Source organism: Leucopleurus acutus (assembly GCF_964270905.1).
Source record: "Leucopleurus acutus genome assembly, chromosome: 8".
NCBI classification, from domain to species: Eukaryota; Metazoa; Chordata; class Mammalia; order Artiodactyla; family Delphinidae; genus Leucopleurus; species Leucopleurus acutus.
The window spans coordinates 15,352,706-15,371,334 of record NC_139151.1 but is presented as its reverse complement, the minus strand read 5'-3'; the positions used below and the strand labels follow the sequence as shown (position 1 = coordinate 15,371,334).

Genomic DNA, 18,629 nt, shown 5'->3' with positions numbered 1-18,629 from the left:
CTTCCTCTCCACCTGCCTGGGCTGACCGCGCTCCGCAGCGGTTCTGGCTCCCTGACGCCGCTGCTCGGGCTCCCTGACGCCGCTGCTCGGGGGCGGGGCGCCTCGAGGCTCCGCCCCTATGACGTCAGCCTAGCGGGGCGTGGCCTGGCAGGCGGTCGGAGGCTTCAGTCTCAGTCCCGCAGAGCGGCGACCGGAGGCAAGCATCCCGGCTCTGGCTTCTGCTCCCGCTCCGGAGGATGCGGCTCGACTAGGATGCTGCCGCGCCTGATAGTGCAGCTTCCGGCCCTCCTCAGCCTGCTCCTCGGCTTTCGCGCGCACGGTAAGGATCGGGGTCTAGCCCTGACCTCTCCGCGCCCGTCCCGCTCCCCCTCCTACCGGTCGTCACTCGTACATTAAAGTTCTGAGTCCCACGGAGAATCACGTCTGGTTTGCCCTCTATGGAGAGGGGCACCCATTATCTCCCCACTCCCCGAATCTCCCTCATTCTGGCAAGCCTGGGTCTCAGGCTCACCCGTTGTGGACGTGGAAGAGACTGAGATTGACTAGGGGAGGGGGAAGTATGGATAGAGAAGTTAAATGACCCCCCCCCACACACACACACAAGTCACCGTCCACCCGCCTCCCTGTGCGTCATAAATTTACCCCTGGCTTTTTTGTTGTTCTAGTTCAAATGAAGAGACTGCTGGTCCCTCTGGGGAATTACTTTGATCTCAGTCTGACTCTACCTTCCCTTAGCTCTCCGATTAATCTATTTCTGCCCCGTGCCATGTCACCCTATCTCAGCACTTTTCCCCCACTATTACCTGTCACCCCCATCGGATCATCCCTTCTCCTTCTTTAGCCCCCAGTGCTCTCCCACTGCCACCTGCCTCCCTCCTCCCTACTGCTACCCCTTAGCTCTCCTAACCCAGCCAGAAATCCTGGAAAGTTTCTGCAATTGAAAAGACTAAATCCTGAAGGGAGAAAATGAAAGGGCTGGGAGCCGGAGGGACCAGGAGCGGAGGCAGGGAAAGCAGGGACTGAAACTGCTTCTACATGACGCCAGAATACGAAGTAAAACATGCAGTCACCATTCACATGATAGAGAGCTGAGCTGAGGATGTGCAGCCCCAACACCACAATGACCCACTGTGTTTTTCACTTTCCGTATACTGTTTTGAAATCGAGACACAGACTTGAGGATCAAAGACAGTATAAGAAAGAAAGCAGGGGACCGAGACAGATGTGCTTTCTAAGTGAGGATGACAGTCAGAAAAAAGAAGCAGTATTAGAGAGATGATGAGAAGTTGGAGAACAAGGGAAGCCTGGGAGTCGCTGTCAGATGGAGAGACATTAAGGGATCGAGGAGGAGAGAAGAGGAGCTGAATGTGGGTACTGGCCTTGACGTACTTCATTGCATTCGATCGGCAAGACTCTTAAAGTAGGTGTATTTATCACGTTCTTACAAATGAGAGAACAAGTTCAGGGAGGTTAAATGATTTGTCTGAGTCACACTAGCAAGTGCTAGTTTGAGGCTCTTGAAGTTAGTTTCCCATGGTGAGAGGTGTAGCTGGCTGTGAGGGGAACACAGGAGGTGGAGAGAGGCACTGGTACTTAGTATATATCACCTTGGAGCCAAGGGTGCCAGCTCTTTGTGGAAACGTCCTCAGCCCAGTCTAGACCCCGGGCTGCCTGTCCTAAGGCTGGGCATCTGGCTGCAGTAAAGCCCTCCGAGAAGTGGGGGCAAGCACTCAGCTTGGGGTTCCGTGAAGAGAAACAGGTAGATGCCAACTAGCAGGATATCTGTGTACCCAAAGAACTCCAGAGAGGGGGGCCTTGGGCTAGAGCCAGGGCTGGGACCAGGGTGGGGACCAGGTGTGGGGACGGAGAGCAGGCCTTGGGATGGGGTTGGAGCAGGGACAGGGATTGGGCAGAGCCAGGGACCAGCTCATCTGAGAGCTCATTGTGGGCATATCTTAGCCCTCAGCCCCTGCCTTCTTGCCTGGGAGGCATCACACCCACCTTGGCTCTTCTCAACCAGCACTTCTGCTTCTGATCACCTACAGCACAGGACAGTGATTTAAGGACACTATACTAGCTCTGGGATCAGACGCATCTGGATTCAAAGGCCCACTCTACCGCTTACTACCCCATTGACCTTGGGCAAGTCACTTAGCCTCTCTGAACCTTCATTTCTTCTCTGGTAAAATTGGGGTAATAAATGCCTACCTTGTAGGATTACTGTGATAATTAAATGAGGCAATATATGTAAAGTACTCAGCTGAGTGCTCAGCTCAAGGTCAAGTGCTCAGTAAATGGGAGCTGTTAGAATGCCTGCCACCATCACCACCATCATCTCCTCCCGGGCGGGGAGGTGGAGGGGACCTCTGCTAGCTCTGGTACTGACACTGTTCTCCCTGCGGACAGAACTGCCCAGACCTTCATCTGCGTGGTTTGAAGCAGAATTTTTCTACCATGTCCTCCACTGGACTCCCATCCCGAATCAGTCTGAAAGTACCTACTATGAAGTGGAGCTCCTGCGGTAAGCAAAAGGGAGGATGGAGAAAGGAGGGAGGTGAGGGAGGGAGTGGGTGAGTCCATCCCCTTCTACCCACCCTGGCATGGGAAGATACCTGCCTTGTTACTGAGATGACACCAGGAAGGACCCTGGCACATATCCATCAGTTGACAAGTACCGATCAAGTCTCATATGGGCAGAGTAGTGTGCTGGAAGCTCTGGGTGAGAAAGCCAAGGTATTGCCTTTATCCTCAAGATTTTTCCATGTTATTGGAAAAACAGGAAAAGCATCCGTAAGCCAGTTGGAGAACAAGGAAGCCCTAAGGACTACAGATGTAGTTGGGAGAAAGGAGGAATTGGGCTGTGGTGCAGGGAGTGGCAAGTCTTCCTGGATGAGTTGGCGTTTGAGCTACTCGTATTCCAATCTAAGAGTCTTCTAGAGCACAGAGAAATTGGTACAGAGTCCCAGAACCAAGGGAGATCCCCTTGCAACTAGATGCCCCGGACTAAAGGGAATACCCTGAGGGCTATACCTTCACGAGAGCTCTCCCCTGGCCTCTTGCTTCCCTCCTAAAGGAGTTAGGTTTGAGCACAAGTTCCTCTCCCAATGCCTACCCCGCTATCTCCCCAGGTATGGAGTAGAGCCCATCTACTGGAACCCCATCTGCAGCTGTAGCCAAACCTTGGTGCTGTCCTGTGATCTCACCATGCAGACCCTGGACCTGTATCATAGCAATGGTTACCGAGCCAGAGTCCGGGCAGTGGACGGAGGCCAGCACTCAAACTGGACCTCTCCCAACACCCGCTTCTCTGTGGATGAAGGTGCTTTTCCTCCCCGGGACCTAGAACATGGCTTTCAGGGTCCTTTCCGGCCGGAAGCTCTAGTCTAGAACTTTTCTTTCCATTCCCATAGCTCGCCTCATCTGCCTGGCTTCCTGGCCGGGGATTTAGTTGCCCAAACAAGCCTGAGTCAGGACTTTGGAGAAGGTTTAGATGAAAATAGCCAAGTTATTCAAGATTTAAAAGGGAACTGGAGTTGTTTATCCTACAGAAGAGAAGTCTTGGGGTGAGTTGGGGCAGCTGAGTCACGAGGGTCAGGTTGGTGTACTTGTAGGGTTCTGGGAGGGGAAGCAAATCCATAAGCACTCAGCATAGGGCAGCAAGCTGGAGGCAGAATTTCGATCAGGTCCTCCTCCCTTTAAGAATGAATTCCTCGGGGTCAGGGTGTGAGGCTTTGAAGCAGGGAGGTGCTATTGAAGCAAAGTTGGGAGTTTCTCTCTGCAGAGAGAAGAGAAAAGAATAAGCCCCAAATGTGATGGGATTCTTTCCTTCTGCAGATTGGGACTGACTGTGCTCTATGTGTGTGGCAAGGCTGCTCTGCAGAACTCAGAATGATGCTCTTGGAGGTCATTGTCTCCCAAATGCCTGCCCACAGGCCGGTACTCCACTGGCTGCAGAAACATCACTGAAGAGTGTGTTTAAAATAGGAATTTCCTGGGCTTCCCTGGTGGCGCAGCGGTTAAGAGTCCGCCTGCCGATGCAGGGGACACGGGTTCGTGCCCCGGTCCGGGAAGATCCCACATGCCAGGGAGCGGCTGTGCTCCGCAGCGGGAGAGGCCACAACAGTGAGAGGCCCATATACCGCAAAAAAAATAAAAATAAAAAAAATAGACCTTTCCAGCCAGCTTCCAAAATTCAGATTCACTGTGTCTTGAGTGGGTCTGGGCATCTGCGTTTTTAACATGCTCCCCAGGATATCCTTATGTTCTGCCAGGTTGAGAAACCTGTAGCCCAGGTTTTAGGGTGGGTAAAGCTTGACCCTGGAGGCCAGGTATGGATGGGGTGCCCAGGCCCTCCCCAGGCTGCACGCCTCATGGTTTTGTCTCCCGACTCAGTGACTCTGACAGTTGCCGGCGTGAAGCTAGAGGTGCACAATGGCATCATCTTTGGGGTGATCCAGCTCCCCAGGCCCAAGATGGCCCCTGCAGGCGACACATATGAAAGCATCTTCCACAACTTCCGGGAGTATGAGATTGAGGTTCGCAAGGTACCAGGACGATATAAGGTATGGGATTCCCCAAGGCCAGGCTTCCCTTGTGTACCCCTGGGGAACTTTTCCAGCAGAGTCGAGAGAGCTTGTGGGGCAAGTGGGGGTAGCCAAGATGGCCTGAGCCCTTAAACCTGTGCTTCTGCCAGGTGGCAGGGACGACAGTGCCCGCTAGGTGTCAGGCAGTGCAGGAGATGTTATAACTATTGCTTCCAACCCCCTTGCAGGTGGGGATTTTATTCCATGTTATAGATGGCAAAATGAAGCTCTCAGAGGCTATGAAAATGCCCAAGCACACTCCCATAAATGGGGGATCTGGAATCTGCAAAATCCATCCTCTTTCCTTTCAACCACAGTTGATTCTAGCCTCTTCTGGGATGGTCCTCAGTATCTATAAAATACTTCCTTTTTGCTTTTTGTTGTTTTTAACATCTTTATTGGAGTATAATTGCTTTACAATGTTGTGTTAGTTTCTGCTGTATAACAAAGTGACTCAGCTATACGTATACATATATCCCCATATCCCCTCCCTCTTGCGTCTCCCTCCCACCCTCCCTATCCCTCCCCTCTAAGTGGTCACAAAGCACCGAGCTGATCTCCCTGTGCTATGCGGCTGCTTCCCACTAGCTAGCTATTTTACATTTGGTAGTGCTTATATGTCAATGCCACTCTCTTACTTCGTCCCAGCTTACCCTCCCCCTCCCCGTGTCCTCAAGTCCCTTCTCTACGTCTGTGTCTTTATTCCTGTCCTGCCCCTAGGTTCTTCAGAACCACTTTTTTTTTAGATTCCACATATATGTGTTAGCATACAGTATTTGTTTTTCTCTTTCTGACTTACTTCACTCTGTATGACAGACTCTAGGTCCATCCACCTCACTACAAATAACTCATTTCGTTTCTTTTTATTGCTGAGTAATATCCCATTGTATATACGCGCCACATCTTCTTTATCCATTCATCTGTTGATGGACACTTAGGTTGCTTCCATGTCCTGGCTATTGTAAATAGTGCTGCAATGAACATTGTGGTACATGACTCTTTTTGAATTATGGTTTTCTCAGAGTATATGCCCAGTAGTGGGATTGCTGGGTCATATGGTAGTTCTATTTTTAATGTTTTAAGGAACCTCCATACTGTTCTCCATAGTGGCTGTGTCAACTTACATCCCCACCAACAGTGTAAGAGGGTTCCCTTTTCTCCACACCCTCTCCAGCATTTGTTGTTTGTAGATTTTTTAATGATGGCCGTTGTGACCTGTGTGAGGTGATGCCTCATTGTGGTTTTGGTTTGCATTTCTCTAATGATTAGTGATGTTGAGCATCCTTTCATGTGTTTGTTGGCGATCTGTATATCTTCTTTGGCGAAATGTCTACTTAGGTCTTCTGCCCATTTTTGGATTCGGTTGTTTGTTTTTTTGATGTTGAGCTGCATGAGCTGCTTGTATATTTTGGAGATTAATCCTTTGTCAGTTGTTTCATTTGCAAATATTTTCTCCCATTCTGAGGGCTGTCTTTTCGCCTTGTTTATGGCTTCCTTTGCTCCTTTTCGTTTTTAATACTAACTAAATCATGGTAATCACAGAGATCTTGGGCTGCCTCGATAATGCAGGGTTTTTTATCTTAGAAAAAGACCACTAAAGGGGGTTGGCCTTCAGTGCTTTAGAGCATCTCTAAAGGCCCCTTCGGCTCTCGGCTTGCATACGGCATGGAACAAGGATATCGTGTTTACTGCTCTGATTGTTTTCGTTTCAGTCCCATGACAAGATAAAACATGAAAACTTTAACCTCCCAGTCCCGAGAGGGGTGGGAGAGTTCTGTGTCAGGGTGAAACCATCTGTCAGCTCCCGAGTGAACAAGGAGGTCTGGTCCAAGGAGGAGTGCATCGTGCTCACCCCGCAGTGTGAGTTGGTCAGGGCTGCTGTCTGGGCAGAAGGGAGGCAGGAAGGGCCTCTCACTTCTGAAAAGCATTCCACTGAGGGCTGCCGATGTGGGGCACTGTGCTAGGTGCCCCCCAACTGCGACACAGCTCTCCATCCTCACACAGCTCTATGAAAGAGCTCCTATTGTCCCCATTTTAGAGATGCAGAAACTGAGGCTCAGTACCTATAAGCAACTTCCAGGGTGTGGCCACAAAGCCAGGTCTCCCAATTCTGCGGGTGCTTCCACTGGAGCCCAGCTGCACTCCCGGGAGCCCTTCTGCAGCACCCCTCAGCCAGCTGTGGTGGTTCCTGTTTGTTACATTCCTCTGCTGTCTTTTCTTAGAGCTGGGGGCACCAAGGGCTTCTCCGAACTTGCCCTCCTCCCCCTCAGAGGAAAGCAGAACTGAGCTGACTCCTCCCCACAGCTGCAAAAGTCAGCAAATACTGTGCCAGGCTCTCAGCCCGGTGCTGGAAAGGGGAGGGAGGGAAGGGAAAATGGCATGTGAAGGCTGTGGTTCTGCCCACAAGGATCTTACAGTCTGGCTGGGAAGCCAGGGTGTGCCCAGAGCAGGCTGTAACTAGCTACTCAGGACAACATATGTCAAGTGCCCAGCGAATCATGCCAACAGTCAGTGCGCTGGGAGTGCCCGGTCCAGTGTGGGCAGCGTCCAGCAATGACCAGAGGGACTCCTTACTTTTCTGCAGTACATTTCAGTTTATGGCAGACACGCACAAACTCATTGTCATTTCAGCCTCACTCTGCCTTACTGAAGCAGAGGAAGGCACCATCTGTGTGCCAGGCGGCCTTAAGAGCTTTTCAACATCCACTCACTGATATAGAAATAGTTTTGTATACAGGTCTAGGTTCAAATCTCAGCGTTGTCACTTATGAAATATATGACCTTGGGCAACTTGCTTAACCCCTCTGGGCCTCAGGATGCTAACCTATAAAAATAGGGAAGATAATAGTATTCATCTCCTAAGGTGGCTATAAGAATCAGGTGACATAGTACAGTAGTCCCCCCCCTTATCTGAAGGGCATACGTTCCAACACCCCCAGTGGATGCCTTGAAAGCATGTATATATACTATGTTTTTTCTCTATACATACATACCTATGACAAAGTTTAGTTTATAAATTAAACAAAAATTTAAGAGAATGCCCAAATTGACACCATCACTACTCTTGCACTTTGGGGCCATTATTGAGTAAAATAAGGGTTACTTGAACAAAAGCACGGGATACCACAACAGTCCATCTGATAACTGAGGCAGCCACTAAGTGACTCACGGGTGGGATCTGCTGGACAGAGGGATGATTCATGTCCCGGGCCAGACAGAGTGGAGCAGTGTGAGATATCATCATGCTACTCAGAACGGCACACGATTTAACTGATGCATTGTTTATTTCTGGAAATCTTCCATTTAACGTTTTTGGACCACAGTTGAACACAGGTTAACTGAAACCACGAAAAGCAAAACCACAGATAAGGGGTGATATTATAAAGGGCTTAGTTCATGGTAAGTGCTGTGTGCTTCACAACCATCTATGAGGTAGGCACTATTATTTTGCCCATTTCGTAGACGGTAAAACTAAGGCTCAGATAGGCTAACTAATTTGTCCACAGCCTCACAGCTAGTAAGTGGTAGAGCTGGGATTTGAACCCAGGTCTGGCTGCTCCCAAAGCCTCCCTTCTCACCTGCTGTACCATCCTGCCCCACCGCTATGTATGCCTTCATGTGAGTTTTGTGCAGAGAGCTGGAGGCCATGTGTCTAGTGAGGGAATCCTTCAGGGCAGAGGTTGGAGGGCCAGGCAGGGACTCCCAAGAATCCTGGCATGGCCTCCAGAGTTGTGGCCTAGAGGTAACCTGGGGGGGGTGTGGGGGTGTCACTCGGCCCCTCACCAAGAGGCTCCTGAGAGGGGCCATGGGATCCTCGGGGACTGCCCCTCCATATCCCATGGCACCAGACTATAAACCCATCGCTCTGGGCCCACAGATTTCACCGTGACCAACCTCAGCATCTTCTTCACCTTTGTCCTGCTGCTCTGTGGAGCCCTGGCCTTCTTCCTGGCCCTCCAACTGTATGTGCAGCGCCGGGGGAAGCTGCCCACCGTCCTGGTGAGTCTCACGGGGAGGCCACTGCTCCATCCTTCCCGGCCCCACCAGGACTCCGGGAGGCAGGGAGAACCCTCCCAGGCAGGCCGTGTACCCTCAGCCCTGACATTATCAGAGGCACCTTCATCAAGCACCATGGGGGCGGAGGGAGGGCTTGAATGCCAAGCCCAGCACGGAGAATGTTGCCTTATAGTGGCCCAGATAAGACACAGTAATCCCAACCCGCCATGCGCCATTTTGTTACTATTTGCCAATGATTGGCCACAAACCAGCCCCTGTGCGTTAGTACCTCGGAGTCAGGTAGTTATAGCCTCACTTTACAACTGAGGAAACTGAGGTGTAGAGAGACTGTTACGTGCAGAGGGTCCCACAGCCAGGAAGAGTCAGGGCCGGAGCCCAGCCTTTCCCATCCCTAGAGGCTGGCGATGGGTGCTCTGGAACAGGCAGACAAAGGGCTGCTGTCAGTGTGGGAGAGAGCAGAGCGGAGAGGTGATGCTGAGAGGCGAGCATCTCCGGACCTTCCCACAGCCTATCCTCTTGCTACACAGTGCTGACAAACACCGCATTGGTAGTCAGCCGGCCTCCAAAGTTCAGCTTGCCACATTGAGCAGCATTTCCAGACCACAGCCCGTCTCTGGCCTGGGATTCAGACTGGACCAAAGGTGGTCCCCACAGCTGACATTACTGTGATGGTCGAGGGCTCAGCTGTAAGGGTGGGCTCCTTCAGGGAGACCAGGGCCCAGGGAAGCTCACAGCTGGAAGGGGACCCTCCACAAGGATCCCAGGATCTCTAGGAAAAATAAGGAGAGAGACAGAGGCCCTCTGAAATTATTTTGAGTAAGAACTCTGGGATGGGGATGGAGGGGAGAGAAGAGGGGTGGGGCTGCCTGGTGAGTGCACCAAGGAACCTGCCCTCAGGGATGGGTAACTAGACAGCATAGTGGTAGGAAAGGACCACTGGATGGGAGAGTCTTAGTTGGGCTTGGGAAAAGGCATCTAGTAAGAGAGAGGTAGCTGTTGAGTTACAGTTACCAAGCAAATACAACGTGCAAAATGTTGTACGGAAGCAGCTGAGTAATGTGGCCACTGGTCCCAAGGGGCTTGATTACGTCTGGTGGGGCAGCCAACGAATCAACGATTACGTTTAATGCAAACCAGTGAAATGGACATAGATGCAAAAATGCCAAAGGAGACGACAAGCAACCTCTGTTTTTGTTGTTCTTTCTGAACATTTGGATCACAGAATTGACTTGTCCTCATGAGTTTTTTCGTCCTCAAGATAAGTACAGCCCAGTTTCCTTCCTCTAACGATCACAGCCGTTACTAACTTTATAAATAACATGCACTTGCTTGTTCTCATTCATTAGCTGCTTTGATCTGATCTTCAATGATTATCAAAGTAAGCATTGTTAAACAAGTGGGGATTACAAATCAGGACAGTTGAGTACCAATTCCAGATCTATTTGTTCTTTGCTGCTGTGTGACACTGGGCAAGTCATTTAACTTCTCTGAGGTTCAGTTTTCTCCTCTAGGAAATAGAGATAATAATACTTCTTTAGAGAATTATTAGAGAGTAAAATTCAGTTCACCAAGTGTTTATTGAGTGCTTTCTCTGTACCAGGCACCGTTCTAAGTATTTTCCATGCATGAACCACAACTTGAGAAGGCAATACTGTCATTACTTCCATTTTGCATAGGAGGAACTAAAGCACAGAGAGGATAAATGATTTGGCCAAGGTGACACAGCTGATAAGAGGCAGACCTGGGATTTGAACCCGTGAAGTCTGGCTCCAGAATACACATCCTTAGTCACCAAGCCACATGATATCAATAGGGATACAACCAATAAGAGTTGCATTAGAGTCATCACATACAAAAGGAACAAGGGCAGATGTGCAACAGTGAGTCAGTAAGTCAGTCAACAAACCTTTGGAGTGCCTACTATGTGCCAGCTCAGTTTAAGCTCTGGGAACAGAGTGGCCCATAAGAACAGACGACTCCTGCCCTCAAGGAGTTTCTATTCTGTTGGGGTTGGGGATCGTGTGTGTGTGTGTGTGTGTGTGCATGTGGGGGCACAGAAAACAAAAAAATAACTCCAGGAACTAAGTGCTAGGAAAAAGTAAACTGGGTTAATGGGAAGAGAGTGTCTGGAGCACTGCTTTAGCAAGGGTGATTGGGAAAGTCTCTCTGAGGAGATGACATCTGAATTGAGACCTGAACGATAAGGAGGATACAGCCATACAAAGTGCTAGGAGAAGAGTATTCCAACCAGGAGTAGCCTGTGCAAAGGCCCTGAGACAGCACTGTCCAGAGCAAAAGGAACACCAGTGCGGCTGGGGCACAAGAGCAAGGGGGAGAGAGGTTAAGTGACTTCCCTGGGCCTCTGGGCAATTAACGGGGAACGAGACCCCCTCAGCTGCTAGCTCTGCTTGTTTCACTGCCCCACGCTGCAGCCAGGCTGTGTTTATGTGAGTCACTCAGGGAGTGAAGAAATTAACTCGGTGTCTCACATCCAGCGTTTTAAGAGATGAAATGAATAACATGGGATAGGATAGGACAGGATAATACAATAGATCACAGTGCACAGGTAGTAACGATAAGTATTATTTTGTGAAATTGGTTTCAATCATATATGAGTTATATATTTATGGGCTATTTACATACAGGTTATTGTGTAACATATTTCTTACTTGGGGTCATAGTGGAAAAAAGTCTGAAACACATTTCTAGATCGCAGTGGGTCCAGCCTGCTCTCGGGTTTGAAAAGCACTGCTGATAGAGCCTCCCGAGAATGTTCACCTTTCCCTGCAGCCTCCCATTCTGCCTGTCATTCTGTCCGAACTCCGAGAATACAGGCTTCTTAGGTATCTGGCCTGAGTCAAACTGAGAATTGCATGAGGAGGAAAACTCAATTCTGAACCAAAACCGAAAGACAAGTGGCAGTGTACTACTCCAGGCTCTGCAGGACCCCTCTGTTGGAGCAGTACCTCCTGAACCCCCTGCCTCCCCTGGCCACACTGGGGCGGGTTCCTGCAGGTGACCCTCCCACCCCTCACTCTACCCTCTCCTCCCCAGGTCTTCAAGAAGCCCAGTCCCTTCAGCCTCATCAGCCAGCTTTCCTGCCCAGAGACCCAAGACACCATTCACCCCCTCGATGAGCAGGCCTTCCCCAAGGTGTCCCCAGAGCTGAGGAACTCAGAGCTGCACGGCAGCACGGACAGTGGCTTCAGCAGTGCCAAGCCATCCCTGCAGACCGATGAGCCCCAGTTCCACCTCCCTGTCCACCACCCCCAGGCTGGGGGTACTTTGGGAAAGGGGGTGCCCCGGTTGCCGGAGGACAGCTGCAGTAGCGGCGGCAGCAAAAGTACAGACAGCGGGATCTGCCTGCAGGAGCCCAGCCTGAGTCCTGGCTCGGAGCCCAGCTGGGAGCCGCAGGCGGGGAGCGACAGCCGGGACCAGCTTGACAGTGGCATTGGCCTGGTCCAGAACCCTGAGGGGCAGCCTGAGGATGTTCAGGGTGGCTCAGCTTTGGGCCATGTGAGTCCCCTGGGACCGGAGGTGGCTGCGGGGGAAGACCCAGCTGCAGGGGCCTTCCAGGGCTACCTGAAGCAGACCCGGTGCCCGGAGGAGAGGGCAGCCGAGGCAGGCGGCCTGGAAGAAGAGTCCTCCTCAACAGATGGCCTTGGCCCCAAATTCAAGACATGTGTGGACGCTGAGGTGGACTGGCCTCTACCAGCCCTGGCCAAGGGCTATTTGAAACAGGACCCCCCAGAAATGACTCTCACTCCCTCAGGGGCCCCAGCTGGACAGTGGAACCCACCAACTGAGGATTGGTCACTCCTGGGCTTGACCCGCTGTGGTGACCTTGGAGCATCTGACTGGAGCTTTGCCCACGACCCTGCCCCTGTGGACTGTGTGGCAGCCCCAGGCGGTCTCCTGGGCAGCTTTGACTCAGACCTGGTCGCCCTGCCACTCATCTCCAGCCTGCACTCAAGTGAGTGACTCGGGCCAGAGGGCTGCTTTTGGTTTCCGCTGCACCCTGCCTGGACCCAGAGGGGCCCCAGGGGATGAAAGTGAAGCACGAGGCCAGTCTGGGCACTTTTCTGCAAGCGTAGTGAGGCCAGCGCCAGGCCTGGTAAGTGTCCAGGGCAGGAGGACACTCAGCTAGCACAGGGTACATGTGTGGCATTGGCCTCCTCTGCAGACGGGGCCCTGCAGACTCTGGCGGAACTGAGAAGGGCAGGGCAGAGATCTCCACCTCCTTGGGATGCTTCCCATATTGTAAAGGACTGCTTGCTCAGGGGAATCATGGGGCCTTTCGGAGTCGTGGTGAGGCCACCAGGCTGAAGTCAGCTCAGAGAGCCAGGCCGCCCTGCTGAGGCCAGCCATGTGCCAGGGCCTCCAGCAGGATAGAGGGCCGAGAGGATGGAGGCTTCAGGGCCTCGCTGCAGGGGCCATTTCTAGGAGGTAAAAGAGGGAGCAGGGGTCAAAGGGAGCTGAGATGCAGAAGGGGGCTTCTGGCTCGGAATCCAGTGCTCTGGGGATGGCTTGTGTCCATCTGCAGACAGCACCCTCTTTCAAGCAAATAGAGCAGCATCCCCCTGGGGCACTTGGCGTGGCCAAGCCATGCACTACCCTCAGCCTGCTGCCCACACCATCTTGCTGACAGTACCAGCGAAACCATGGGTGTTTGTACTGGTCAAAACTCAGGCCTTCAGGTGGCCTCTAGGCTTGGACGCCACCTTATCTGCCCAAGAGGGTCAGGGTTAGGACCCGCACTGTGTTTGCTGCTGACATCCAGCTATAGGACAGGACACTGGGGTAGGGTCTCTGTTCAATGATCAGCTGTGCGACCTTGGGCCAGCCACTTCTCAGAGGGCCTCAGTTATCCCATCTGTGATGTAAAGAATCTCTAGGGGACCCTTCTAGATGATGGATGGATGATAGCCAAGCTGGCTTCTGGGGTAACATCTCCAACCCCAACTGACCCTGGGTAGGGAGGAAGCCATGCCTTCACAGAGCTGGCTTCTTTCCCATGCCGCAGGCTAACTGATGTAGCAAGAGTGCATGGCATTGTGCTGAGAGAACAACCAGACCCTGGGCCCAGAGAGGGGGCAGGTGTGGGCCCTGCTTCCCCACAGTCAGTTTAGAATCTGTCTGCAAAGCCAGTTTACAATCCGTGGGCAGGGAACCTGGGAGGGGTGATAGGCCTGGGGCGTGCCCACCGCCCAAGTCATCCTCGGCCCTGTGTTCTCCGTGGCATTCTGGGAATAGACATCAGGCCCAGGGAATCCAGCCAGAGCCCCTTCCACTCTGCCAGGAAGCTCGTAGGCACCAGTCCGATAATAACTCCCTCTAGAAACAGGCTTGAAGGAGGGGTTTCTCAGCGTTTCCTTGGAAGGTTTATTTATTTATTTTGTTCATTTATTTATTGAAGAGGCAGCAAGATACAGGGAAAGAGTTCTGGGTATTTCGATAGCCTAGGAGTTCTCATTCTGATTTCACTGTTTCTAGCCGTGTGACCGTGGGAAAGCCACTTTTCCTCATCTGTGAAACCAGAAAACGTTGTCTGACTTGTTTCATTCATAAGGGTGTGAGGTTCCACTGACGACGAGGATGTGAATGTGCCTTGAACGCAGGCTCTGTAAATGAGTGACATGTGTTCTTTCTTCCAATAAATTGTCAGAACCACAGGAATCTTGGGAAACCAATCAGATTTCTGATGACACAGTGGCTGGTAGAGGCATCAAGTTGTTGACGATCGAGAATGATAATGAGTAGATGTGCGATGTCACTTTAAGCTACCAAGACTGAGGACTTAGGCTCAAATCAGGTCCAAGTCGTCATGTTAACATTTATTTTCTGTGACCTTGGGCAAGTTTCTTACTAAGTTCCAGTTTCTTCATCTATAAAATGGGAATAATCATTCCTCATGGGGATGTCAGGAGGTTTAAATGAGATCACACATGAAGAGTTACATTTAAAGCTGTATAGGGAAATGAACAGTTTTTCTTGGAAACAGGTGAAAATGAAAGAGATCATGAAAAATGTATGTTATGTGACGAAATTGCTGAAAGAGTACATGAGGAAAGATAATGAATGCAACGTAAGGTATAGAGCATATAATGTAATGAGAGGTAATGAAAATGAGTGTAAATGAAAGAGTATGCAGAGGGTTCTTCAAGAAGACTGAAAAGGAAACAGTGGGACAGAAAACACTATCTTTTGGATGTGAATTCTGAAAACTTGAAAGGAGACCCGACAGCCCCTCCCTTCCAGGCAGACAGCAGACCAGGCATTCCTGGAGCCCCGCCAGCTGCTCCCCCCAACGTGGACGTGTGTCCCAGCAGTGCTTCTCGTAAGTGCAGAAGCCATCTGCATTCAATTCTAAAAGCAGCCTCCCCCTTCCACGAAAAGCCACGTGTGGGTTTCAGGCTCTCCCCGAGCTCAGCCCAGCTGGTGGAGCAGACCCAGGGCTTGGGGCCTGAGTTTGGGGTACACTTTGCTCTTTGTCGCAGCCTGGATCCTCCAGGAGGTGGTCGGGGACACCACATCTCTGTTCCCCTGTGCCATCTCTGATGATGTCTCTCCCCTTTTACTCTGAGAAAATAACCAGTTCTGCGGAAGCATTGATCCTGTCATCTTCAGAGAACTTGACTAATCTTATACCGTTTGGGACCTGCTCAGACTTTTGCCCTGAAGGCCTCCTTGTCAAATTGGTGTATGGGGTTGGTCACTTCCTCCTGGAAATGAGTGTTGGAGATGGCGTCTGCCCAAGGGAAAGGCCTCTGGGGCAGGTTGGATGAAGCCTGGCTGAGACATGAATAGGAAGTTTCAGAGAGTAAGACGAATCCCTCTCAAGGAACTGAGGCCAGTTTGGATGGAAGAGAGGAAGCATGGAGTAGTTCAAAGGAGAGAGTGGAGTCCAAGCACGTGAGCTCTTGCAGCAGGCTTCCCTTATGTGGAAGGAGTAGGAGTTTGTGCCGGGTCTCCTCCTCTTTTAAGCTGCTTTCTGACCACCCAGCACGGCCAGGGCCATGGGATAAACTGAGCGAGTTCTTCCAAACAGCAGTGAGACACTGCCAGGCTTCTTGGGAATTTGGAATAAAGTCTCCAAGAGATGGCCCCGTTTGTTCCTACACTGAGAAACCTCCTTCGAGGGCTTTTCTAAGCTGAAGGATGGGTGATTCTGCATTTCTATGAGCTAATGGAACTTCCACTTAGTAAGGAGATGGGAAGTGGGCATTCTACTGAACTCTGTTTTCCCGAGTCTGTAAATAGCTATAGTCAAAGAGTCTGCCTCGTCTTTCCCCAAAGATCTCCATCCCTCCCCAACCCACTCCCAATGCACACACGGTCACAGGACACACACCACCCCTGAGATGGTCCCACCCACTGCACTGAATGGAGCCCACAGGGCAGTGCAGGTGGAGGGTCGCTGAGCCCCGCCCACGAACGGCAAAGAAGGGGGTCTTGCTGTGCCCACCTGGGACAGCACACTGGTAACCATGTGAGGTAGTTCTAGCAGTTAAGGCTGATTTTATCAAACCCCAGTCTAGAGGACACTAGGTACTAGAAGGCATGACTCATCTATTTCCTGTAGTGCTCATGGGTTTCTTTTAAAGCAAATCCACAATTAAAAATTTCTGATTAATCATTTATGATCACTTTTGTTGATAAGCCACAACACCTCACTATCAGCTTGATCTTAACTTCATTTTCACTCCCGTAAACATTCAAAAAGGGTGCTGGGACCCAGTAAACACTGACAAGGGTTGGGTGAGGTGAAAGTTGTGTTTTAGAAAGATAACCCTGGTCAGTACACAACAGGGTCAATACACCCTGGCATGAGTCAGAAGGAACCAGGCAGAATGCAGGGTGAACTGTCGGAGGCATTCCTTGTCAGCATTTCATTTCTTCAAGAAACACATTATTAAGCATGTACTACGTGCCCAACAGGGCACTCGGCCCTGGGTCCAGAGTGGTGAACAAAAGATGTACAGCTTCATGGAGGGCACCTCTGCTTATGAAGATAATCACCAAGCTACTCAACAGACTAACAAACATATTACTATAATCAGCGATAAGTGCCATGAAGGAAACTAATGTCCACACACGAGATGGAGGCAAGCAGCAGAGAAACTGAACAGGAGGTTGTATTAGTCAGCTCAGGCTGCTACAACAAAATACCGTGCTTCAACAACACCACAGTTATTTCTCACTGTTCTGGAGGCCAGAGGTGTTGGCAGGTTCATTTCTTGGTGAGGGCTCTCTTCCTGACTTGCAGATGAGGCTAAAGATTCATGATGGCCCCTTCTCCTTCTCCTTCCATAGTGGGATGGGATGGGGGTAGGGGTGGTAGAGAGCTCTGGTTTCTCTCCCACTTCTTGTAAGGATACTTTTTCCACTGTGAGGGCTCCTCTCTCACAACCTCATCTAACCCGAATCACAAAGGCCCCACCTCCTAATACCAGCACATTAGGGGTTAGATGAGACATATGAATGGGGGGACCACAAACGTTCAGTCCACGACAGAGGCTTAAACAATAATCCAATTAAATGAGCAGGGACAGTGGGAAGAGAAGAAGTGACAGATTCAAAAGACAATGTGAAGGGAGAACTGGCAAGACTTGATGACAACCTGGAGTGAGAGAAACAGGAATCAGAGGTACTAATCATACTTCAATGTGGATGATGAGAAAAGTGAAATATGGCCGTGGAAGGGAGACATGGGCATGGGGGAAAAGGGGAGATGGTGAGTTCTGGAGTTGATATGACAGGTCAGCCAAGGAGACGATCCTCCAGCAGTTGGCAAGGCAGGCCTGGCACTGGGTGAGGGCTCAGAGCTGAGAATTCGGATATGAAAGCGTTTGTGCTATGACCCACTTAGGTCAAGTTCTCATTCAAAGGTATGGAGAAGACCACCAAGCTCCTCTGCAGCCAATATACAGTTAAAATACTCACCTCATGATCGCCCAACCAGAGGAAAAGCAGGCTGCCATTCCTCTGCTCTTAGCCATGCCTACGCTGGGCACCTGTCTTGCAGACCCCACTGTCATTGGTGCCATGTTGTTCCTTGGACAATCACAGCCCATCGCAAGGGTGCAGCTGAGGGTTTGTAGTAAATCAGCTGATCTGTGGGGCTGGTTAGCTCTGGAGTAGGCACAGGGAGGGGTGCTGGTGATGATTGGTACATGACGGGCAAAGGTCTGGGTGTGGGTGCCACACCTGTATACCTCTACCTGCACAAGGAAGGAGGGGCTGGTGGAGGTTAAGTCCTCGTGATGGCCCTGGAGAGAACAGTAACATTCTTCAGGATCCTGCTACCTAGTCATGCAAATCCTAGGCACCCCTCTACCTATCCCCCAGGGCACTCAAATCACCTGGGGGTACTTGTCTTCCTAAGCTTTTCCTCAAGGCCCAGAATTTCTAAGGCTAGTTCCCAGGGACCTGCTTAATAAACAAGTTCCAGGTGATCAAGTTGCAGGTGATTCCCATATACATTAAAGTCTGAGAGTCACTGCTTTCGAGAATAACTTGATGATTTGCTGCTTGTTCTATTAAACTCAACCCTTCTCTCCTCACTGCTCCTAGATGGTACCACCCAGTCCATACCTTTAAATGCCATCTGGATGCTGGTGACTTCCAAACGCCCAAGCAGGACTTCTCCCTAACTCTGCTGCCTCCTGAGCAGCTCCATTTAGATGTCTAGCACGCATCTCAAAAATATGTCTGCAGCAGAACTCTTGACTCCCTCACACACACTCATTCCTCCCCCAGTCTTCCCCTCCTGAGTAAATGCACCATCATTTACCCAGTTGTTCATAACAAAAAACCAGGAGTCATCCCTTCACAACCCACATCTGATCCATCAGGTAGGTCCTATCAGCTCCACCTTCCAAATAGATGGTGAACCCAACCACTTGTCACCACCCCCACATGATCATCCTGGTCAAATCCATTATCATGTCTCACCTGGACCACTGTTCATCCCCTTCCTGCCCCTCTATTTCCACTCCGGCTCCGTTAGTCTAATCCAGCATGATCTGT

The 18,629-nt window shown here is 50.9% G+C and overlaps 1 protein-coding gene across 1 annotated transcript; it reads left to right on the top strand.

Moving 5' to 3' along the window:
- Positions 1-252: 252 nt before the first annotated feature.
- Positions 253-12,581, top strand: IL10RA (interleukin 10 receptor subunit alpha; the record flags this gene model as incomplete). Its single annotated transcript, XM_082843905.1, has 7 exons — positions 253-319; positions 2,407-2,521; positions 3,129-3,319; positions 4,393-4,562; positions 6,296-6,443; positions 8,461-8,582; positions 11,655-12,581. 7 exons carry the CDS (start codon positions 253-255, stop codon positions 12,579-12,581), a joined length of 1,740 nt encoding a protein of 579 aa, XP_082700031.1.
- Positions 12,582-18,629: the final 6,048 nt, after the last annotated feature.